General features: G+C 46.9%; 1 protein-coding gene across 1 annotated transcript; it reads left to right on the plus strand.

Annotated features, from left to right (window-relative positions):
- The first annotated feature begins 1,976 nt into the window (after window positions 1-1,976).
- CYP26C1 (cytochrome P450 family 26 subfamily C member 1) lies at window positions 1,977-16,658 on the plus strand. Its single transcript, XM_070945509.1, has 6 exons — window positions 1,977-2,198; window positions 3,709-3,933; window positions 5,097-5,372; window positions 9,497-9,652; window positions 14,231-14,794; window positions 16,257-16,658. Exons 1-6 carry the CDS (start codon window positions 2,154-2,156, stop codon window positions 16,656-16,658), a joined length of 1,668 nt encoding a protein of 555 aa, XP_070801610.1. The 5' UTR covers window positions 1,977-2,153.
- The last annotated feature ends 1,920 nt before the right edge of the window (window positions 16,659-18,578 follow it).

Genomic DNA, 18,578 nt, shown 5'->3' on the forward strand with positions numbered 1-18,578 from the left:
GTTTGACCGGCTTAAAATCTTGAGGCATTTCGTAACTAGTGGTTTACAACCTCTTCTACTCTGCCTGCACCGTGGAATCGTAAAGCTAACCTCGAGATCGTTATTTCGATGGGAGGGCGACACCCTAAATGGCTGTAAATCACTGGCTGTGAGGAATCCGCCTTGGTCTTTATTAATTCTGAGAAAGTACCTTCCCTTTGTAACCTTCGTGGCTACAAAGCATAGCCAGGGTACAAGACTGGAAATGGAGTATCCTGAAAGCGGACATGACCGACACGAATCCTACATTCTATCTTGCAACGCTGCCTTCAACTGGAAATCGGCTCCTTTTCCCAATCTCCTTTTCTGAGCCGACTGGTGGGAATTGCACTCCCAACATCTCTGGCTTAGGCGGGGCGGCTCCCTTAACGCTTTCCTCTAAATTTAGTCAGGCCTCCTAAAGAAATCGGTGGAGCTCAGCTCCCAATAAGAGATGCGGGGCTTCTTTTTTTAGTCTTGCCCCCTTGCAGCTGGGGTGGACAGCCTCAAATTAAAACAATTCATTTTTAATGTATGCCAATTAGTGCACATTCAAAGGTGACAATAAAGTTATTCCATTCTATTCTATGCTATGCTATGCCATTCTCTTGAATGGGTTGCAAATTTAACCTGGTTCCACCTTGCATTTTCTTCCTCTGGGGATTTTAACCTCAGCTAATGGATGTTGGGCTTTGTTCCCCGTAATTGTGGCTAGCAGTGACGGGAGAACTTTGGGAGATCCCCCCTTCCCTCCCCCAGACACGACCACAGTTTGAGGAATCGGAGCAGCCTAGCTAGCTCTCGGACAAGAGGCAAGCGGAGTGTTTGAGCCCCCAGCGGGCCACCTGTGTGTGTGGGGGTGGGTGGGCAGGAGAGGTCCTTCGCCTCCGTGGCTAGAGGTTGCCCTTGACGTGGAACCGCAGGAGGGAGACTCCGCTGTGGCTTATACCTGGGTGATGCTCCCACGCTCGCCCAGAAGACGAAACCCGCCCCCCCACCCGCTCCCCTCCATTCCCCACTCCGTTCCTGGCGGACCCTCCCGGGCGCCAATCGCAGCCGTTTCGGGCCCCGCTTTGAATATTAAGCGGCGACGTCATCCGCGAAGGTGGGTCGGCGGAGCTCTATAAAGGCCCAAGCAAAGCACAATTAAAAACACCGAGGGGAGGAAAGGGAGGCCGCGCGGGACTCCGCGAAGCCTCGCTCGGTCATGGGTAGGGCATGCGGGGCGGTTCATGGACAGCTGGCTCGGGAAAGGGAGGGAGGAAGGAAGGAAGGAAGGAAAGAGGAAGGAAGGAAGGAGGAAGGAAGGAAGGAAAGAGGGAGGAAGGAAGGAGGGAGGGAGGAAGGAAGGAAAGAGGGAGGAAGGAAGGAAGGAGGGAGGGAGGGAGGAAGGAAGGAAAGAGGGAGGAAGGAAGGAATGAATGAGGGAGGGAGGGAGGAAGGAAGGAAAGAGGGAGGGAGGAAGGAAGAAAAGAGGGAGGGAGGAAGGGAGGAAGGAAAGAGGGAGGGAGGAAGGAAGGAAAGAGGGAGGGAGGGAGGAAGAAAAGAGGGAGGGAGGGAGGAAGAAAAGAGGGAGGGAGGGAGGAAGGAAGGAAAGAGGGAGGGAGGGAGGAAGAGGAGAGGAGGTCGAGAAGGGGGGCAAGAGCTCTGGAGACCCCAGGCCAGCTCCACGCTGCCTCTTCTGCAGGGCCGGACCAGCTTCCGACGACGGGTCCCGGGAGAAGAGGCGCTGGAAGCTCGTTAATGGGGAGCCCGGCGTGGGGTGGGGGGCGGCGTGGGGGAGGGGAGCAAGGGGAACCGAGGGCTGCCCGGCTGCCCCCTCCGAACCAAGCCCAAACATGCCGGGAGAGCCAGGAGCCGGGACAGGCAACCTCCCCTTCCAAGCGATGGAAAGGACGGGGAGAAGGCTGCCCCCCCCACCTCCAGCTGATTCCTTCCCTCTTCTCCCGGCAGCCCAAGCCGGCCAGGAGGCGCAGCCGTCGGGGGGCTCCGGGGACCCGCTGGCTTGGCTAGAAGTCGCGCTGATTGCCGCCGCCACCGCGGGGCTCCTGCTGGTCGCGGCCCGCCACCTCTGGGCCCTGCGCTGGAGCCTGAGCCGGGACCGGGCCAGCGCCCTTCCGTTGCCCAGGGGCTCCATGGGCTGGCCCTTCTTTGGAGAGACGCTGCACTGGCTGATCCAGGTGAGCAGCCGCGACGGGGCGGCCGATCCCCATCACCGCCTTTGGGGCTCAAGGCGGGGGTGCCCACCCCGGGGTTACCTTCTCCCGTCGGTCCCTTGGGGGAGGGTTGCTTTAAAGCCTTTCCTGGGTTTGAACCCGAGTTTTCCTAGCCCTTAAAGCCCGGAAACGCTGCCTTCCCTTTGCTGCGGGTCGAAGGCCAGGCACTCTGCACATGCTTAAGAGCCCCCTCCATTTTAGAGTCTCCACAAGGCGCTCTCTATTTCCGCCTATTGGGAAGAGAGACGCCCACTTGGAAAGGAGTTGTTCTTCCCCAAATTGGGGCGAGGAGGAGAAGGGAGCTCTCGCCCGGCCCCTCCCCCCTCCCTCCTTTGGCTTTGATCCCCGGCATCGGAGAGCCCATCGGCTGGAGGGGAGGCTCGGCTCGGCTCGTCGCCACTTCAGGCTCCCCGTAAGCTGGGCGGACAAAGAGGGTTTAAAGCCCCCCCCAAAGAAACTGGCCCTCCGGTCGGGAGCGATCTCGTGCGCTCTGGGATCAAAGCTGCCCGCCGCAGGTGCCCGCTGAGCCCCGCAGGAGCTGAGCAGCGGAGCGATTTGGGCGCCAAGAGAAAGGTGCTCTGCGCAAGCGCAGAGATACCCTGGGCTTGTCGACCTTTAGCGGTGCAAAAAGGCAGCGGTAATTTGCCAATTCCGCCCGACACCCGACTCACTCTCCCTCTCCCTCTCTTTCTCCTTCCCTCTATCTCTCTATCTCCCTCCCTCTCTCCCTCTCCCTTTCTCCCTCCCCGTCTCCCCCTTTCTCTTTCTCCGTCCCTCTCTCCCTCTCCCTCTCTTCCTCCCTGCCTCCCTCCCTCCCTCTCGCTCTTTCTCACCGTCCCTCTCTCCCTCCGTCTCTTTCTTTCTCTCTCTCTTCTTCTCGTTCTCTGTCTCTCTCTTTCCTTGCCTCCCTCCCCCTCCCTCCGTCTCTCTTTCTCACCGTCCCTTTCTCCCTCGGTCTCTTTCTTTCTCTTTCCCTCCATTTCTCTCTCTCTTTCTCTCTCCCTCTCTGCCTTTCTTTTTCTTTCCCTCTCTCTCTCTCTGTGCCTGCCTGCCTCTCTCCGTCTCTCTTTCTCACCGTCCCTCTCTCCCTCTGTCTCTTTCTTTCTCTTTCCCTCTTTCTCTCTCCCTTCTTCTCGTTCTGTCTCTCTTTCCCTGCCTTCCTCCTCCTCCCTCCGTCTCTCTTTCTCACCGTTCCTTTCTCCCTCTTTCTCTTTCCTCTCTTTCCCTTTCCCTCCTTTTCTGTCTCTTTCTCTCTCCCTCCCTCTCCCTCCCTGCCTTTCTTTTTCTTTCCCTCTCTCTCTCTCTGTGCCTGCCTGTCTCTCTCCCTGTCTCTCTTTCTCACGGTCCCTCTCTCCCTCCGACTCTTTCTTTCTCTTTCCCTCCTCTGTCTCTCTTTCTCTCTCCCTTCTTCTCCCTCTCTCTTTCCCTCCCTCCCTCCCCCTCTCCATCTCTCTCCCCCCCCCCGACCGAGCAGGGTTCCCACTTTCACAGCTCCCGGCGGCAGCGCTACGGCGCCGTGTTCAAGACGCACCTGCTGGGCAGGCCGGTGGTGCGGGTGAGCGGCGCCGAGAACGTGCGCAAGATCCTGCTGGGCGAGCACAGCCTGGTCAGCGCCCAGTGGCCGCTCAGCACCCAGATCCTGCTGGGCTCCCACACGCTGCTCAACGCCCACGCCGAGGCGCACCGGCACCGGAGGAAGGTGAGCGGGGCGGAGGTGGAGCGGCGGGGGGACGGGGCGGTCCTCACGCAAACGGCTGCTCTGGCCGGGTTGGGGGGCTGGACCGCAGGGCCTCGGTGAGGCTGGGCATGATGGGCTATGCTCAACTGGGCGCGAGGCTGGGCATGATGGGCTATGTTCACCTGGGCGTGAGGATGGGCATGATGGGCTATGCTCACCTGGGCGTGAGGCTGGGCATGATGGGCTCTGCTCACTTGGGCGTGAGGCTGGGCATGATGGGCTATGTTCACCTGGGCGTGAGGATGGGCATGATGGGCTATGCTCACCTGGGCGTGAGGATGGGCATGATGGGCTATGCTCACTTGGGCGTGAGGATGGGCATGATGGGCTCTGCTCACTTGGGCGTGAGGATGGGCATGATGGGCTCTGCTCACCTGGGCGTGAGGCTGGGCATGATGGGCTCTGCTCACTTGGGCGTGAGGCTGGGCATGATGGGCTATGCTCACCTGGGCGTGAGGCTGGACATGATGGGCTATGCTCACTTGGGCGTGAGGCTGGGCATGATGGGCTATGCTCACCTGGGCGTGAGGCTGGGCATGATGGGCTCTGCTCACCTGGGCGTGAGGCTGGGCATGATGGGCTATGCTCACCTGGGCGTGAGGCTGGGCATGATGGGTTCTGCTCACCTGGGCGTGAGGCTGGACATGATGGGCTATGCTTACTTGGGCCTGAAGATGGGCATGATGGGCTATGCTCACCTATGCCTATCTGCAGAGTGGCACATGGGCAGTTTCTCCGGCGCTTCCCAGGGCTCTCCAACCTTGGCAACTTGAAGCCTGGCGGACTTCAACTTCCAGAATTCCCAAAGCTGGCTGGGGAATTCTGGGAGTTGAAGTCCGCCAGGCTTCAAGTTGCCAAGGTTGGAGAGCCCTGGGCTAAGCTGACAGACTCTTAAACTGCTCCACGTTGAATCGAAGCGCGGGGAGTCTCCCAGCCCCGCTACCCCTCGGAAGCCCAGCCTTTCCCCAGGGCACCTCCAGTCGGGGAGAAGCTTCAGACACCTCTCCCTGTGGCTTCCCCACCGGGGACTCCCCAAGGCCAGCCGAGGAGTCCCCCCCCACTCCCCTCTCTCCCCCGTTGGGCTGCCTCACCTCCCGCGCTCTGCCTCTCCTTCCATTGCGCAGATCCTGGCCCACGTCTTCAGCCGCGCTGCCCTGGAGGTCTACCTGCCCCGAATCCAACGCCTGGTGATCTGGGAGCTGCGCAGTTGGTGCTGCCACCCAGGACCCATCGCCGTCTACGCCTCGGCCAAGGCCTTGACTTTCCGCATCGCTGCACGGATCCTGCTGGGTCTCCGGCTGGAAGAGGAGCACTTCGAGGAGCTTTCCGGGGCCTTCGAGCAATTGGTGGAGAACCTCTTTAGCCTGCCGCTCAACGTCCCCTTCAGTGGATTGAGGAAGGTACCTGATGGCGGAGGTGGCACACACAGACAGACACACACACACACACACACACACACACACACAGGTGTCATCCTTTTCCTCAATGGCTCTGGAGTTCTGCTTGCACGGGAGTCGGTGGGGGGGAGGCAGTGGAGGATTAAGGCTCACTGGTGCCCTAAACACTGACAAATCCCCTCCTTTGTACATACTGTACAAATCTTCCTTGGTCTTTTTTTTTCTTTCTCAACTTTGTGGTGCCCCCTTTGGGCCTGATGCCCTAAGCCACGTGCTTTGTCTGCTTAATGGTTAATACACCACTGGGGGGAGGGGGGCTTAGTGAAGGTGGAAAAAAGCCCCTTGCTCCTTTAAATTTGCTTAATAGGGATTGATTTGTGGCACAGGTGAGATGCCAGCATGCAAACTTGCAAAAGGACCCAAAGTCTTCCAAATAGAAAATAGCATTAACTCTGGTTATCGCCCTCTTGCCTTTCCCTGTGAAAGGGAAAATTGAGGTGCACCTGACAACAGCATTCTCCAAACCCACAAAGCCTCCTCTTCAACCCAGCCCTTCCAAATCTCCAGTTGTAGTTGGACTAATCGATCTCGAGAACTGGGGTCAAGCTGCAACCTGGGAGTTGCTCGATTGGTGGAAGGCTAGAATAGTGCCTTAAATTTATTCTGAGCAACAGTGGAGTGTCCAAACTAATAATGGACTAGAGTCAAAGACATCATTCCTCTATGACCCTCCCTGCACTGGGGTCACAGGTTTCAGGAGAAACCTTTCTACCCACACATTTCTCTACTTTTACCCTTTGTATCCTGAGCTCCTTCCATTCCCACTGCTTCCCAACCTTCAGGTTTCTGAAACCAACTTCTGCCAGCTGCCAGCAAGTTAAGAGAAGAAAACAGACCTCCATTATTATGGTGGTTGCACAGTCAGCCAGATGTTTAGATTGGATTTGACAGTTTTATCCACTTATTTTGTCCTTCCCAAAGAACCTGGGGAAGGCAGATGTAGTTTGCTAAGCTGTTTTAGGTAATACTGCCTTTTGCAAGTGACTGATGGGTGATTTTGTCAATGCTGATGTTTGTTCAAGTAGTGAGCGGGTAATTGGTTTGTATTTTTCTGGTGCTGCCCCTTTTGTTGGATCTTTCATTGTTAGGATGATTTGCTGACCAATTGTTGATCTTCCTTGCTCTTTTCGCCACCATTTCTGCTGTTTTTACAAGTTCTTTCATTTCAGCTTTGTTTTTATTCTTAGCCACACCCTTTATCCAAGCTGCATTCTTGATGTCTATGGAGATTCTTGGTCATCCAGTTCATGGTCATACCAAAGGTGCTTTTTCTCATCCAAGAAGCTTCTTGGATGAGAAGCAAAATGTCTTCAAAGAAAAACCAGAAAGTCCAGTTGCCTCTTGAAAAAAGCACCTTTGGGATTGCATTCTTGTATTTCTTTGGGTTGTTCCATAGCTGTTCCCAGAATCTTCTCTTTGTTGGGTGTGGATTAGTTCATTGCAGTCTGTCCATTGATGGATTGGTAGAACCATTTCTAATTCCACTGAATGGAGATTCTGCCTATAATGTACAAGTCAAGCTTCATATCTGCTTATCCTCTTGGATATACTGCAGCTGTTGTTTGCTGCTTTATTCTTTCCAGTGCTTCTTGAACTTCCTTGCTTCTAGGTGATATTTCTTGATCAGTTTTGTTTTGTTTTGTTTTCTTGTTCCTCTTCTTCCCCCCCCCCCATCTATTATAGTTTGCTTGCATCGGATCTTAGCATGCTGATGCTATTTGATCTTTTATTTTGATATTGCACTGCTTGGCTTTTTTTCTTGTTTGTTTGTTGCGTGCCAGGTATTCATTCATAACTGCAGCTGTGCTGTGCATTTGTTCCTTGCAGTGAGCTGGTTCTTATGTTTGATGTTACAGTATTGGCACTTTTTAATACTTACGCTACTAGCTGATTCCGTAGAGCAAACTTCAATGCAGGCAACCTTTTTCTGCTGTTTTTGTACCATTCTAGATGCTCAGTTATTCGTTGCTTTGATTCTTCTTTTGTTAGAGGACTTTGCTCTTTCTGAGGAGAGGTCAGAGTGATGGGTGCCTGGTTTGGGAATGAAAACAATTCAATAGCTGATCAGGCTTCCATTATGGTTGACTCCCCTTGGTTTTCCTCCACAATCTGAGCTACTTCTGAGAAGGCTTTGATTTCTTTGCCCTTGGAAAACCTTTGCAGTTCTTCCAATTCTACTTCTGTGAATAATCTTTCACATTATTTTCCCTGTTATGGTTGGTCACACTGTCAGCCAGATGTTTAGACTGGATTTAGCATTCCACCTATTGAATCCTTCCTCGGATAGGAAGATGATTTTGTTTGATGGTGTTTTGTTTGCATCATGATTGCATGATGCAAACTCTTCCAATAAAGCTGAATTTTGCAAATGACTGATGGTGAATTTGTCAGTGCAGATGATGTTCAAGTGATGCCCCAGATGTTTGGGGATTTCACCAAAGGTGCTTATTACTATTGGTATTATCTTCACTTTCTTTTGTCACAGCTGTTCCACTTCTATTTGTTAGGTGTATTATGTGATTTTCTTGTGTTCTTTTCTATTTTAGGTTTTCTTGTAAGCCAGTTTGGTCTCTTCTGTATTCAGTAAGCCTTGATGTCCTATTGTTCTCCTCCTCCTCCTCCTCCTCCTGCTGCTGTCATCATCATTCCATTCCATTCCATTCCATTCCTGTTCTAATCTATAGTTGCCTAATTACGACAGGATCTGTTTTGGGCTATTTGTGTGCCACTCTCTTTCCATAGTTTCCCAGTCCTGTCTCCCCCCCCCCCCCTTTTTGGAATTTGGGAAAAGCCCAGATCAGAAGAGAAGCCCAGAAACCAATCCGTATCCTATTCAGGCTGTAGGTGCTATGATGGCTGATTGTTTTGTGGTGATTCCAACATCCTAAAAGAGGATGGCAAAAAACCCAAAAAAACCCACCTTATTTATCGGGATTGGCACAATTGCAAATTAGGACACCAGTAATTTGGAGCAGTTGCAATACAGGCAGGATAAGCAGAGGCCACAGGGATAGCAAATGTTGCCCAGGCACTTGTGCTAACTCTAAGAGAGGCAGAGCATGGAGAAAGCTTATGGAAGCCAAACCAACTTTTCATAACAGGGCCATAACTTGTGGAATAAGGATTCTGTCCAGGCTACCTAATTCATTAGTGGCTTTATTTGAAAGGAATGATTTTGAAGGCCAAAGCCACACCACCTTTTATTTCTATTATTTGTAAGGAAACTACCGGTAATAAAATAATTTAATTTTATCTGAATGAGTCTTTCTTGCAGAAGCTCAAACCTGTCTATATAGCACAATCTTTTTCAATTTCCCCACTGAACTAGACTGACTGGACTGCGTTCACAAGACACTATGTGACCCAATGTGAATTTAATCATGGTCTAATCAGCTAATTTGGTTTGGCAGACTAAAAACACAATGTGTTGGGTTTGTCACAAGAGATTAGTGAGCTAATTTGTGCTCAGGGTGTCAGTAGCAATGACTAGTCCAATTCGCCCAGTGAGCTTCCATACTTAGCCTTCAGCAAATTATGGAAACAAAGCCACTAGCTCTCTTGATCTATCCAAAGAGACTAGAACTTCAGTTCTTTTGTAGCATCATTTATATTTATTTATCTCAGGAATAAATTCCTGTGGGTTCAGTAAGACTTTATTTGCTTATTTCGTGCCTTCAGGTCAGAGTTCACTACTGGTAACTGCCTGGTCTAGTCTAGCAGGTTTTTTTGGCAAGATTTGCCATTGCCTGCTTTCTAGGACTAATAGGGAGTGACTGGCCCAAGTCACCCAGCTGGTTTTGTGCCAAAGGTAGGACTAGAATTCAGGGTCTCCCATTTTCTTGCTTCTAACAGGGCTTAGTTGTTTTCCTCTCAGTCAAGAGAAAAAATAAAGCCCTCTTGCTAACTTGAGCTTTTATTACTTGGAGAAGGCAACATAAATAAAGTTCTGGAACTTTCTAAGCAGTCTACTGCTTTCTTCCTGGAACTTCAAGACATTCCATTTTCTGAATGAGTTTCTGAACCAGATTTCTGTGCTCTTCTCCTTTGAACCATCTTCTGTTCCTCAGGGTATGAAGGCTCGTGATCTTTTACATACTTACATGGAGAAAGCCATCTTGGAGAAACTGCAGAGAAAAGATCCTGAAGCTCACCGTGATGCCCTGGATTTTATCATCAACAGCGCCAAAGAACACGGCCAAGATTTCACTATGCAGGAATTGAAGGTGAGGATTTTTATGCTCCTGGGGATCAGTGGTTTCATGCAGGATTTGACATTAGCCCCTGGTGGAAGATGGTTTCTCAGCTGGTATAATTTTGCAGGAGGTCTGGGTGGAAATATTTTTATGGAATAGCTAATGCCTGGCCTCCTAATGTTTACTGATCCTGAAGATTCTGTGGTCAGTTGTCTCAGGATACTGTAGCTTCATAGAGTACAAAGATTTGTCAGCAGTCACTCAGAAGTTGGTTTTAGCATGTGTGTGTGAGAGAATGGAATGGAATGGAATGGAATGGAATGGAATGGAATGGAATGGAATAGAATAGAATAGAATAGAATAGAATAGAATAGAATAGAATAGAATAGAATAGAACAGAACAGAACAGAACAGAACAGAACAGAACAGAACAGAACAGAACAGAACAACAGAGTTGGAAAGGACCTTGGAACAGGGATGAAATCCAGCAGGTTCTGACAGGTTCTGGAGAACTGGTAGGAGAAATTTTAAGCAGTTCAGAGAATCGGCAGCAGAAATTTTGAATAGTTCGGAGAACCGGCAAATACCACCTCTGGCTGGCCCCAGAGTGGGGTGGGAATGGAGATTTTGCAGTATCCTTCCCTGCCATGCCCACCAAGCTATACCCACCAAGCCACACCATGTCCACCAAGCCACGCCCACAGAACAGGTAGTAAAAAAAATTGGATTTCACCACTGCCTTGGAGGTCTTCTAGTTCAAACCCCCTGCTTAGGTAGGAAACCCTATACCATTTCAGATAAATGGTAATCCAATATCTTCTTAAAAACAGTGTTAGAGCATTTACAACTTCTGGAGGCACACACACACGTAAAGCACCTGATTGAGGGTTTAGACCAGGGGTGTCAAACTCAATTTCATTGAGGGCCACGTCAGGGTTGTGTTTGACCTTGGGAGCCACTTGTGTCACGGGTGGCTGTAGTGGCCTGAGCATTCTGCCAGCAAAAATGGGCTCCTGAGCGCCATTTTTGACTGTGACACTTCCTGCAACCCTCTGCCAGTGAAAACGGAACTTGGGAGGCACTGTGGACTGGTCCTTCGCTGTTTCCAGGGCAGCCCCATGGGCCAGATCTAAGCACCCCATGGGCCGGATCCTGCCCCCGGGCCTTGAGTTTGACCCCCTGATTTAGACCATACAGGTGGCCCTCACTTTCTGACTGCAATGTGACTTGTGACTTCCTGCTGGCTTCCCCATTGACTTATGGGAAACTGGCTGTGAAAGTTGCAAATGGCAATCACATGACCGCAGATTGCTGCAACCACTATAAAGGCACACAGGTTGCCAAGCCATTAAATTTCTATCACATGACTGTGATGATACTGCCATAGCTGCAATTGGAAGGACCAGACAAAAATATCTTTTTTTACCACTGTTGTAACTTTGAATGGTCGCTGAATAACTGGTCAGTAAGTGAGGACTACCTGTATATCTGTTTTGCTTTATTCTCCATTCTATTAGCATGAGTAGCGATAACCTGGCTCAGATAGCAGAAAGTCAGCTTGATTTTGTGCCGTTCAATCCAGTGCATATTTTCTAAACTATTTTAAGCCAAGTGAGCTCTGTTTCTTTGAGGAATAATGGCTGTTTAAATAAATATGGAAATGCTATAAATGCTATGAATATGTAAAGCTTTGATTTTGAGATTTTGATTAAATCTCCTATTTGAATTGAGTTTCTGAATCAAATTGGAAAGTCAAATCGAATTGTCCAATTGAATGCCTTTGAACTGACTCAATGTGACCCCCCCAAAAAAATCAGGTAAATAGTATGAATTGAATTGGGTTGGAGCCAATCCACACCCTCAAATACTAGGTTACATCCAGATTAGATTACTATCATGCATTCTACCTGAAAATTGTCCTTAGATAATTCAATTAGTACTGCATACTACTACAAGAGCCACGGTGGCGCAGTGGTTAGAATGCAGTACTGCAAGCTAGTTTTGCTGACTGCCAGCTGCCTGCAATTTGGCAGTACAAATCTCACCAGGCTCAAGGTTGACTCAGCCTTCCATCCTTCCGAAGTTGGTAAAATGAGGACCCAGATTGTTGGGGGCAATCTGCTGACTCTGTAAACTGCTTAGAGAGGGCTGTGAAGCACTGTGAAGTGGTATATAAGTCTAAATGCTATTGCTATCACTATACAGTTTGGGGGGAAAAAATCCCAAGGATTTTCCTCTTATGGTTTCTATTCTTCTCACTCATATTGACTACTTATTTCTGACCCCTAATTGAAGGTGCTCCTATCAAACATTGATGCTGAAATGCAAACCAATCAGTATTGTTCCTTCCAAATACTTTGAACTTCATCTATATACCCAGACACACAACACCACAAAGGTCCTCTCTTGTTCTTATGTTCCTCCTCTTCTGTAGTCACACTTAAGTACTTTAAAAAAAGGGAAAGAAAGAGAAAGGGGGAGAGAGGAAAATTGGGGGGGGGGCAGTCAGAGACTTTGGAAAAAGTTCAGAGAAGAGAAACTAAGATGATGAAAGGCCTGGAAACTAAACCATATGAAGAACGGCTGCAGATTTTGAGTTTGGCTAGTCTAAAGAAAAGAAAAATTAGGGGTGACATGATAGCAGTATTCCAGTATTTGATGGGCTGCCACAAAGAAGGGGGGGGGGTTCAAATTATTCTCCAAAGCACCGGAGGGCAGGACAAGAAACAATGGATGGAAACTAATCAAAGAGAGAGGCAACGTGGAATTAAGGACAAACTTTCTAACAGCGAGGACAATGAACCAGTGAATTGCCTTCAGAAATCATGAGTGCTCCATCACTGGAGGTTTTTAAGAAGAGATTGGACAGTCACTTGTCTGAGATGGCATAGGTTCTCCTGCTTGAGCAGGGGGCTGGACTAGAAGACCTCCAAAGTCCCTTCCAGCTATTCTATTCTATTCTATTCTATTCTATTCTATTCTATTCTATTCTATTCTATTCTATTCTGTAAAGTAGACTAGACTAGACTAGACTAGACTAGAGACTAGACTAGAGACTAGACTAGAGACTAGACTAGACTAGATTAGACTAGACATGAACATAGATATAGAAATGCAAGTACATATGAAAAAGAAATAAGATACTTAATTATTCACATATTGATAGCAGCACAAATAGTTTTCGCCCAAAACTGGAAAAACAATGACATACCATCAGAAGACAAGGTGATTAGAAAAATTATGGAATGTGCGGAAATGGATAAGCTCATAAAGGAGATACAAGAAAAAGATGAAACAGATTATTACTTAGTCTGGGAGAAATGGTATAAATGGTTGGAGGAGAAAGGGGGAAAAGAAAAAAAGGGAACAAAAGAAAACTAAACAATGGTTAAATTAGGTGGAGAAATATGGAAATAAATGGGAAGATATACATTGTCGAAAGGAAACTATGTTAAAAGTTTATGTTAAAAGTAAAATATTTAGATTAAGAGAATATAAATATATGATTTACTAAGAATATATGTATAAGAGATAGATTAAGATAAGAAAGAGAAAATGTATAAATATAGATTACTGATGCAAAGATGTTGAAAAGAAGAAATGTAAATATCTATTTTTGTTTGTTGTTTGTTTGTATGTTTGTTTGTTTGCTCGTATTAAAAAAGTGTTCAATAAAAATTATTTTTTTAAAAAAAGTAGAGTAGAGTAGAGTAGAGTAGAGTAGACTAGACTAGACTAGACTAGACTAGACTGCATTGTCCTGCCTTGGGTCATGAACATAGATATAGAAATGCAAGTACAAATGCATGTATGTGCACGTACACACACACACACACACACACACGCATACACAAAAACCACAGACACAAATATAAGTCCCCCCCAAAGTCCAGCAAGTGTTCGAGTGAAGTCCCAAGGGGCTAAATGTTGCAGAAGGTTCATCAGGCAGTCTAGGTCCAGAATGAAAAGTCATGTAGTTTCAAATGAAGGCATGTGGAATCTGGGTAAACAAACCGTTGTTGCCAACAGAGAGGGTTGAGTTTGCTGCTCTTCTTCTTGCAAGTCTTACAGAGCAGCTTTCCTACACACAGGGAGCCCTTGCGGGAGTTGGAGTGATGGTGTTCGCAGCTCAGTCTCCTCATCTCCAGTGACTGACAGCAACTACTGTCTACTGCTTGCAGCTCCTTGGGCAGTGGCTCATCCAGCAACTTGAATCGGCTGTTCATTGTTCAGCAGGCCATGTTAAGCATAGGGAAATATTGTGAGCGTATTGCCAAGGGCTTTCAGAGCACCAACATTTCGATAAGTGTCCAATAGCAACTCCTAGATTTTAAAATTAGCATTTTTTTTCCTTTAAAAGGCTGAGTAATGTCTTATTTAAATTCTGATCACAAGGTATCTGAGCTGAAAGCACAAGAGACATTCAATTTATTAATAGCATGCATAACTTATTTATTTGTAATATTTATTTGCCGCCTAGCTATAATAATAGAAAGATCTAATAGATCTAATAATAATAATAGATCTAATAATAGATAGGCCTATCTCTAACCCTATAATAAGAGGAACACTCTTCTAATTCATGTATCTCCATGGCTTGCCTTACAGGAATCTGCAATTGAACTAATATTTGCAGCTTTCTTCACCACTGCCAGCGCCACCACTTCTATGATCCTACTCTTATTGCAACACCCATTGGTCATAAAAAAGATCCAGCAGGAACTGACCTCCAATGGCCTTACTGGGCAGTGTCAGTGCTTTGCAGCTGAGAATTTCCTAACAGATTACCAGTCTGGCCAAAAAACTTTGCCTGCACGTGAGAAGGAAAACAAAGATGGTGACTCCAGACTGCCTCTTCCATCCAGTTTGGGAAGAGAACAAGGACAAGAGTCCAAGATGGAAGAGAAAGGACCTAATATGAACGTCATGGCTAAAGTGTCCCAGGATATTGTCTATGGAACTGCAAATGGTCCTAGCTCATTGTCCAGGCTCGAAGAAACAGGCCAGTTCTTTAGCAGTCTGGAAAGATCTGAGTATTGTTGCCATTCTTACTTGACCCTGGAGAAGCTGAATCGTCTGCGCTACTTGGATTGTGTCATTAAAGAAGTTCTCCGTTTGCTGCCCCCAGTATCTGGAGGGTATAGGACAGCCTTACAAACCTTTGAGCTAGATGTGAGTTGAGTGGCTTGCTCTCTAACCTTTTGGTGGAAGTGTGAGGAACCTGGGTTGACCTGGATATTAGAAGGTTAGGCTGTGTATTTTATATGGGAATCCAGGAACAGCACTTTTGGTTCCTAGTAATTCCAAGAACTTCTTCTGTTTACAGCCAGCAGATATGTGAGGAATCTCAGGGCCATTTGTAGGAAGGTGAGCTTTTGGTGTATGAGAAAGGATGTCTCAAATGGACTGTAAGTACTGTAACTAGGGATGGGAAACATAGAAGCTCAGTAAACAAGATTCCAAGTACTGGGTAGTGGACTGTGATAAAAAGTAAAGAGGTTTGTGAAGAAAAGTCAAGTAGAAAAGGGCCCACAGAAAGAGTGTCCGAGCAATATTTGTATGCTGGTCTCCGATTCAGTTTCTGGCATTACTATTTTAGCAATGGAAAGAAATACTGTACTGCTTCAAATGCTGGAGGAGCTGCTATCAGATCCTGTCAGCAGTTTAGGGCAAGATGGATCAATGGTCTAATTTGATAGAATCCAGAGCACGACATATTTTTCATAAGATTGAGAACTGGAGAGAGGAGTGAGGTCAAGACGAATGCTTCATTCAGATCATCAAAACGATTGTGTCTATTGGGCTGAATTTAGGAAGAATAACTGTAACAGTTTGGTGTAATGGTTAAAGGTGCTGGGTTAGAAGCCAAGAGATTGTGGCTAGTCCTACCTCAGGCCTAAAGCCGATGTGTGTTTGTGTGTGTGTGACTTTGGGCCAGTCCCTTTCTCTCTGCCCAAGATAGGAGGTCAGGACAAGCCAGTTTCAAAAATGTTGCAACAAAAACTACTAATACTTGTACATTTCCAGAAGTCAGTACTGATCCATAAGCACGAAAAAAAGGGGGGAGAGAACAATATAACTGCTAGTTACAATTGCTCTCATCTGGAATGGCACTTGGAACAGCCATGCCAAGCCAGTGCTAATATTATGGCCATCAATATCTCAGTTCATGGGGACTGTAATTTTAATTAACTGTGAAATAGTGATATTTTTTTAAATAAACAGGCTCCCACATTCCTTGACCTATAGCAGCAGTGTTCAGAAAGATATTTAAAAATATATAAAGCACAAAATAAAATGACATCTTTAAGGAGAAAGAGATAAACTTAGTGGAAAAAAAAGAGGTCTATTCGTGATTTTTTTCTCTCTGCTGTTTAGTCATCTGAAATGGCAGCACTTGGTAGCAGAAAATCCACATTTTAAAAAAGTATTGTTTTTGTAGATTGTTAGTAATATTTTTGAAGTTAGCCCGTCTAAGCACACGGATAGTGGATGAAGTAAGGCTCGCGCTGTCCCTCCAAAAGGTTGGCTCAAACTGTTGTGGATGTTTGCTCACTCTTTCAGACAGGTTTCATCTGTCTGGCTGCTGTCTGTGGTGCTGATTTTGTTCCATCTCTCCTTCCCTTCCTTAAAGGGCTACCAGATTCCGAAGGGTTGGAGTGTGATGTACAGTATTCGGGATACACATGAGACCACCAGCATCTACCAGAGTCCCCCTGATACTTTTGATCCAGAGAGGTTTTGGATATCACCGCAAGACCAGGAGGAGCACAAAACTTCTGCCTCCCTCCGGTTTAACTACATTCCCTTTGGTGGAGGAGTCCGAAGTTGCATAGGCAAAGAACTGGCCAAGGTGATTCTCAAGATGCTTGCCATTGAATTGGTCAGCACAGCCAGCTGGGAATTGGCCACGGCTCATTTCCCCAAAATGCAGACCGTGCCAATTGTGCACCCTGTAGATGATCTTCAACTCTATTTCCATTCTCTGAAGGCTGGCCATGAAAGCAGCAGTGGAGCAGGCAAGGTCAATGCCTGAATGCATGGACATCTCCATTACATCTCTAGCTTAGGAGTAGACTAGGACAGGCCTCTGGGGCAAAACACCACTTTTCTTTCAGCGCAAGCCCCTTCTACCTGCCTCTTGGTTATGGAGTAAGAGAAAAGGATGGACTCACTGCACTCTCCCTGAATTCGTTAGCATCTCTTCTTTGGACAAATATGCATCAGTTGGTCTTCTATCATCTTTAGTTGCACTTCTTGTTTTGTAACGAAGTGCATAATCACTTTGTCTTGTGGTTAAGAGAAGTCTTATTCCAAAGGTAAATGTCTTGAAAAAAGTTGTGGAGACACTGGTGTTAGTTCTACATGAGGATTAAGGGTATGTAGCTCAAGCAAACAAAAGAAATGGGATGCAGTGAACATTTTGGGAATCCATGATCTAGTCTGCCCTATGAAGTTTCTTCAGCACCCCTCGCAGCTTCTGAATAAGACTGCTGCTCCATCGCTTCCTTACAAGGTGTCTGTGCTTTATTCCTGAAGGGAGAGAACTTTCATAGCTGTGTTGCCTTCAGCATGGAAAATGTTCCAAGTACAAGTCAGAATGGCCATCAGAAAGGAAAGGCACTGGCAAAGCAAGAACCAACAAAAGAAACGGAACCAAATAGATCAGAAACGGACTTTGCTTCAGGATGTGCTTTTTGTATTTAAAGACAATGAATGTAACCACGCTCTGCATTGCAGACAAGAAGACAAGATAGGTCTGGAACAGATTTATTCTCCAGTTTCTGCCATGACCCCAAAGTACAGTGTTAAAGGGAGTGCCTAGCAGTGGCTCTCCATGGTTTCAGCTTGGAGTCTTTCCTAGATGGAGTCAGATGGAATTGAACAGGAGACATTCTGCTTGTATGGCACATGTATAATTGAACTGTGAGCAGCCTGATCATGACACAAAAGCCTCACCCTATTTTAATTAAGCAAGCTACTCATGTGTTAGGGTACCAGGTTGTCAAGCAAACTATGCATGGCATGTCTTAGGTCTGGTTCATAATCATACGTGCTTTTTTAATTCTTTCTCCTTTGGGTCCTGCAAAATGAAAAGCATTACACTTGAAGGGATATGAGAGGGTTCATTTCTGAGATTGAACCTATGATGGCTGGCTGACATATCCAGTTTCCAAAGGAGTAGCTATATTAGCTCTTGTAGTAAGAATAAGCGAGAGTCTTATAAGAGTCTGACATGATTTCTTACAGCACGTGCAGTTATGGATTAGTTATGGATTTATTACCACCTGGGCATATATGTAATTGATAAGGTTATTTCCATGCATCTGATGATGTCTGGAGTCTGTAAATTAAGCCAGGTGGGGAACTTTGATTCCTCAGATGTTGTTCAGCTATCTATGAGCCCAAACCAGTAAGGCTTATGGTGAGGGATCCTGGGAATCCTTAGTTCAGCAACATCTGGAAGATCATTGGTTCCCCACTGCTGCTTACATTGTAGTAAAATGTTTAGCCTATCAATTTGCTGCCTTGTAGATATGTTGAGGTTTTAATCACTAGCATTTTTAGCCAGCATGATGAGCAACTAGAATTTTTGTGGGATTGTGTATTTGAAGGAATACCAACATGGGGAGAAATAAAACTACCATTAATACCTATCAGTCCTCTCCAACAGCTTAGAAAAGCACTTTGTAATACCTGCAGAATGACACATACTTCTCTTGAGCTACTAGGCTAAGAACTGCCTTTAAAAAGCTATGGGGAGCATTATTACAGAAAAGGCGCACTGTGTGTAGATAATTCCCCTCTCTAATCCAGATTGTGGGGACTAATTCTGTCCAAGTATTTAACATGCTGATATCTTGCCAAGAAGTGGGTTTTCAATCACAAGTTGCCAAGGAAAGCAAACTTTCATACTGGTAGACCCCAAAATCAAAATCAATATCTACAAAGGAAC

Source organism: Pituophis catenifer, unplaced genomic scaffold (assembly GCF_029215685.1).
Source record: "Pituophis catenifer annectens isolate HBS135680 unplaced genomic scaffold, rPitCat1.0.hap2 SCAF_6, whole genome shotgun sequence".
NCBI lineage: Eukaryota > Metazoa > Chordata > Lepidosauria > Squamata > Colubridae > Pituophis > Pituophis catenifer.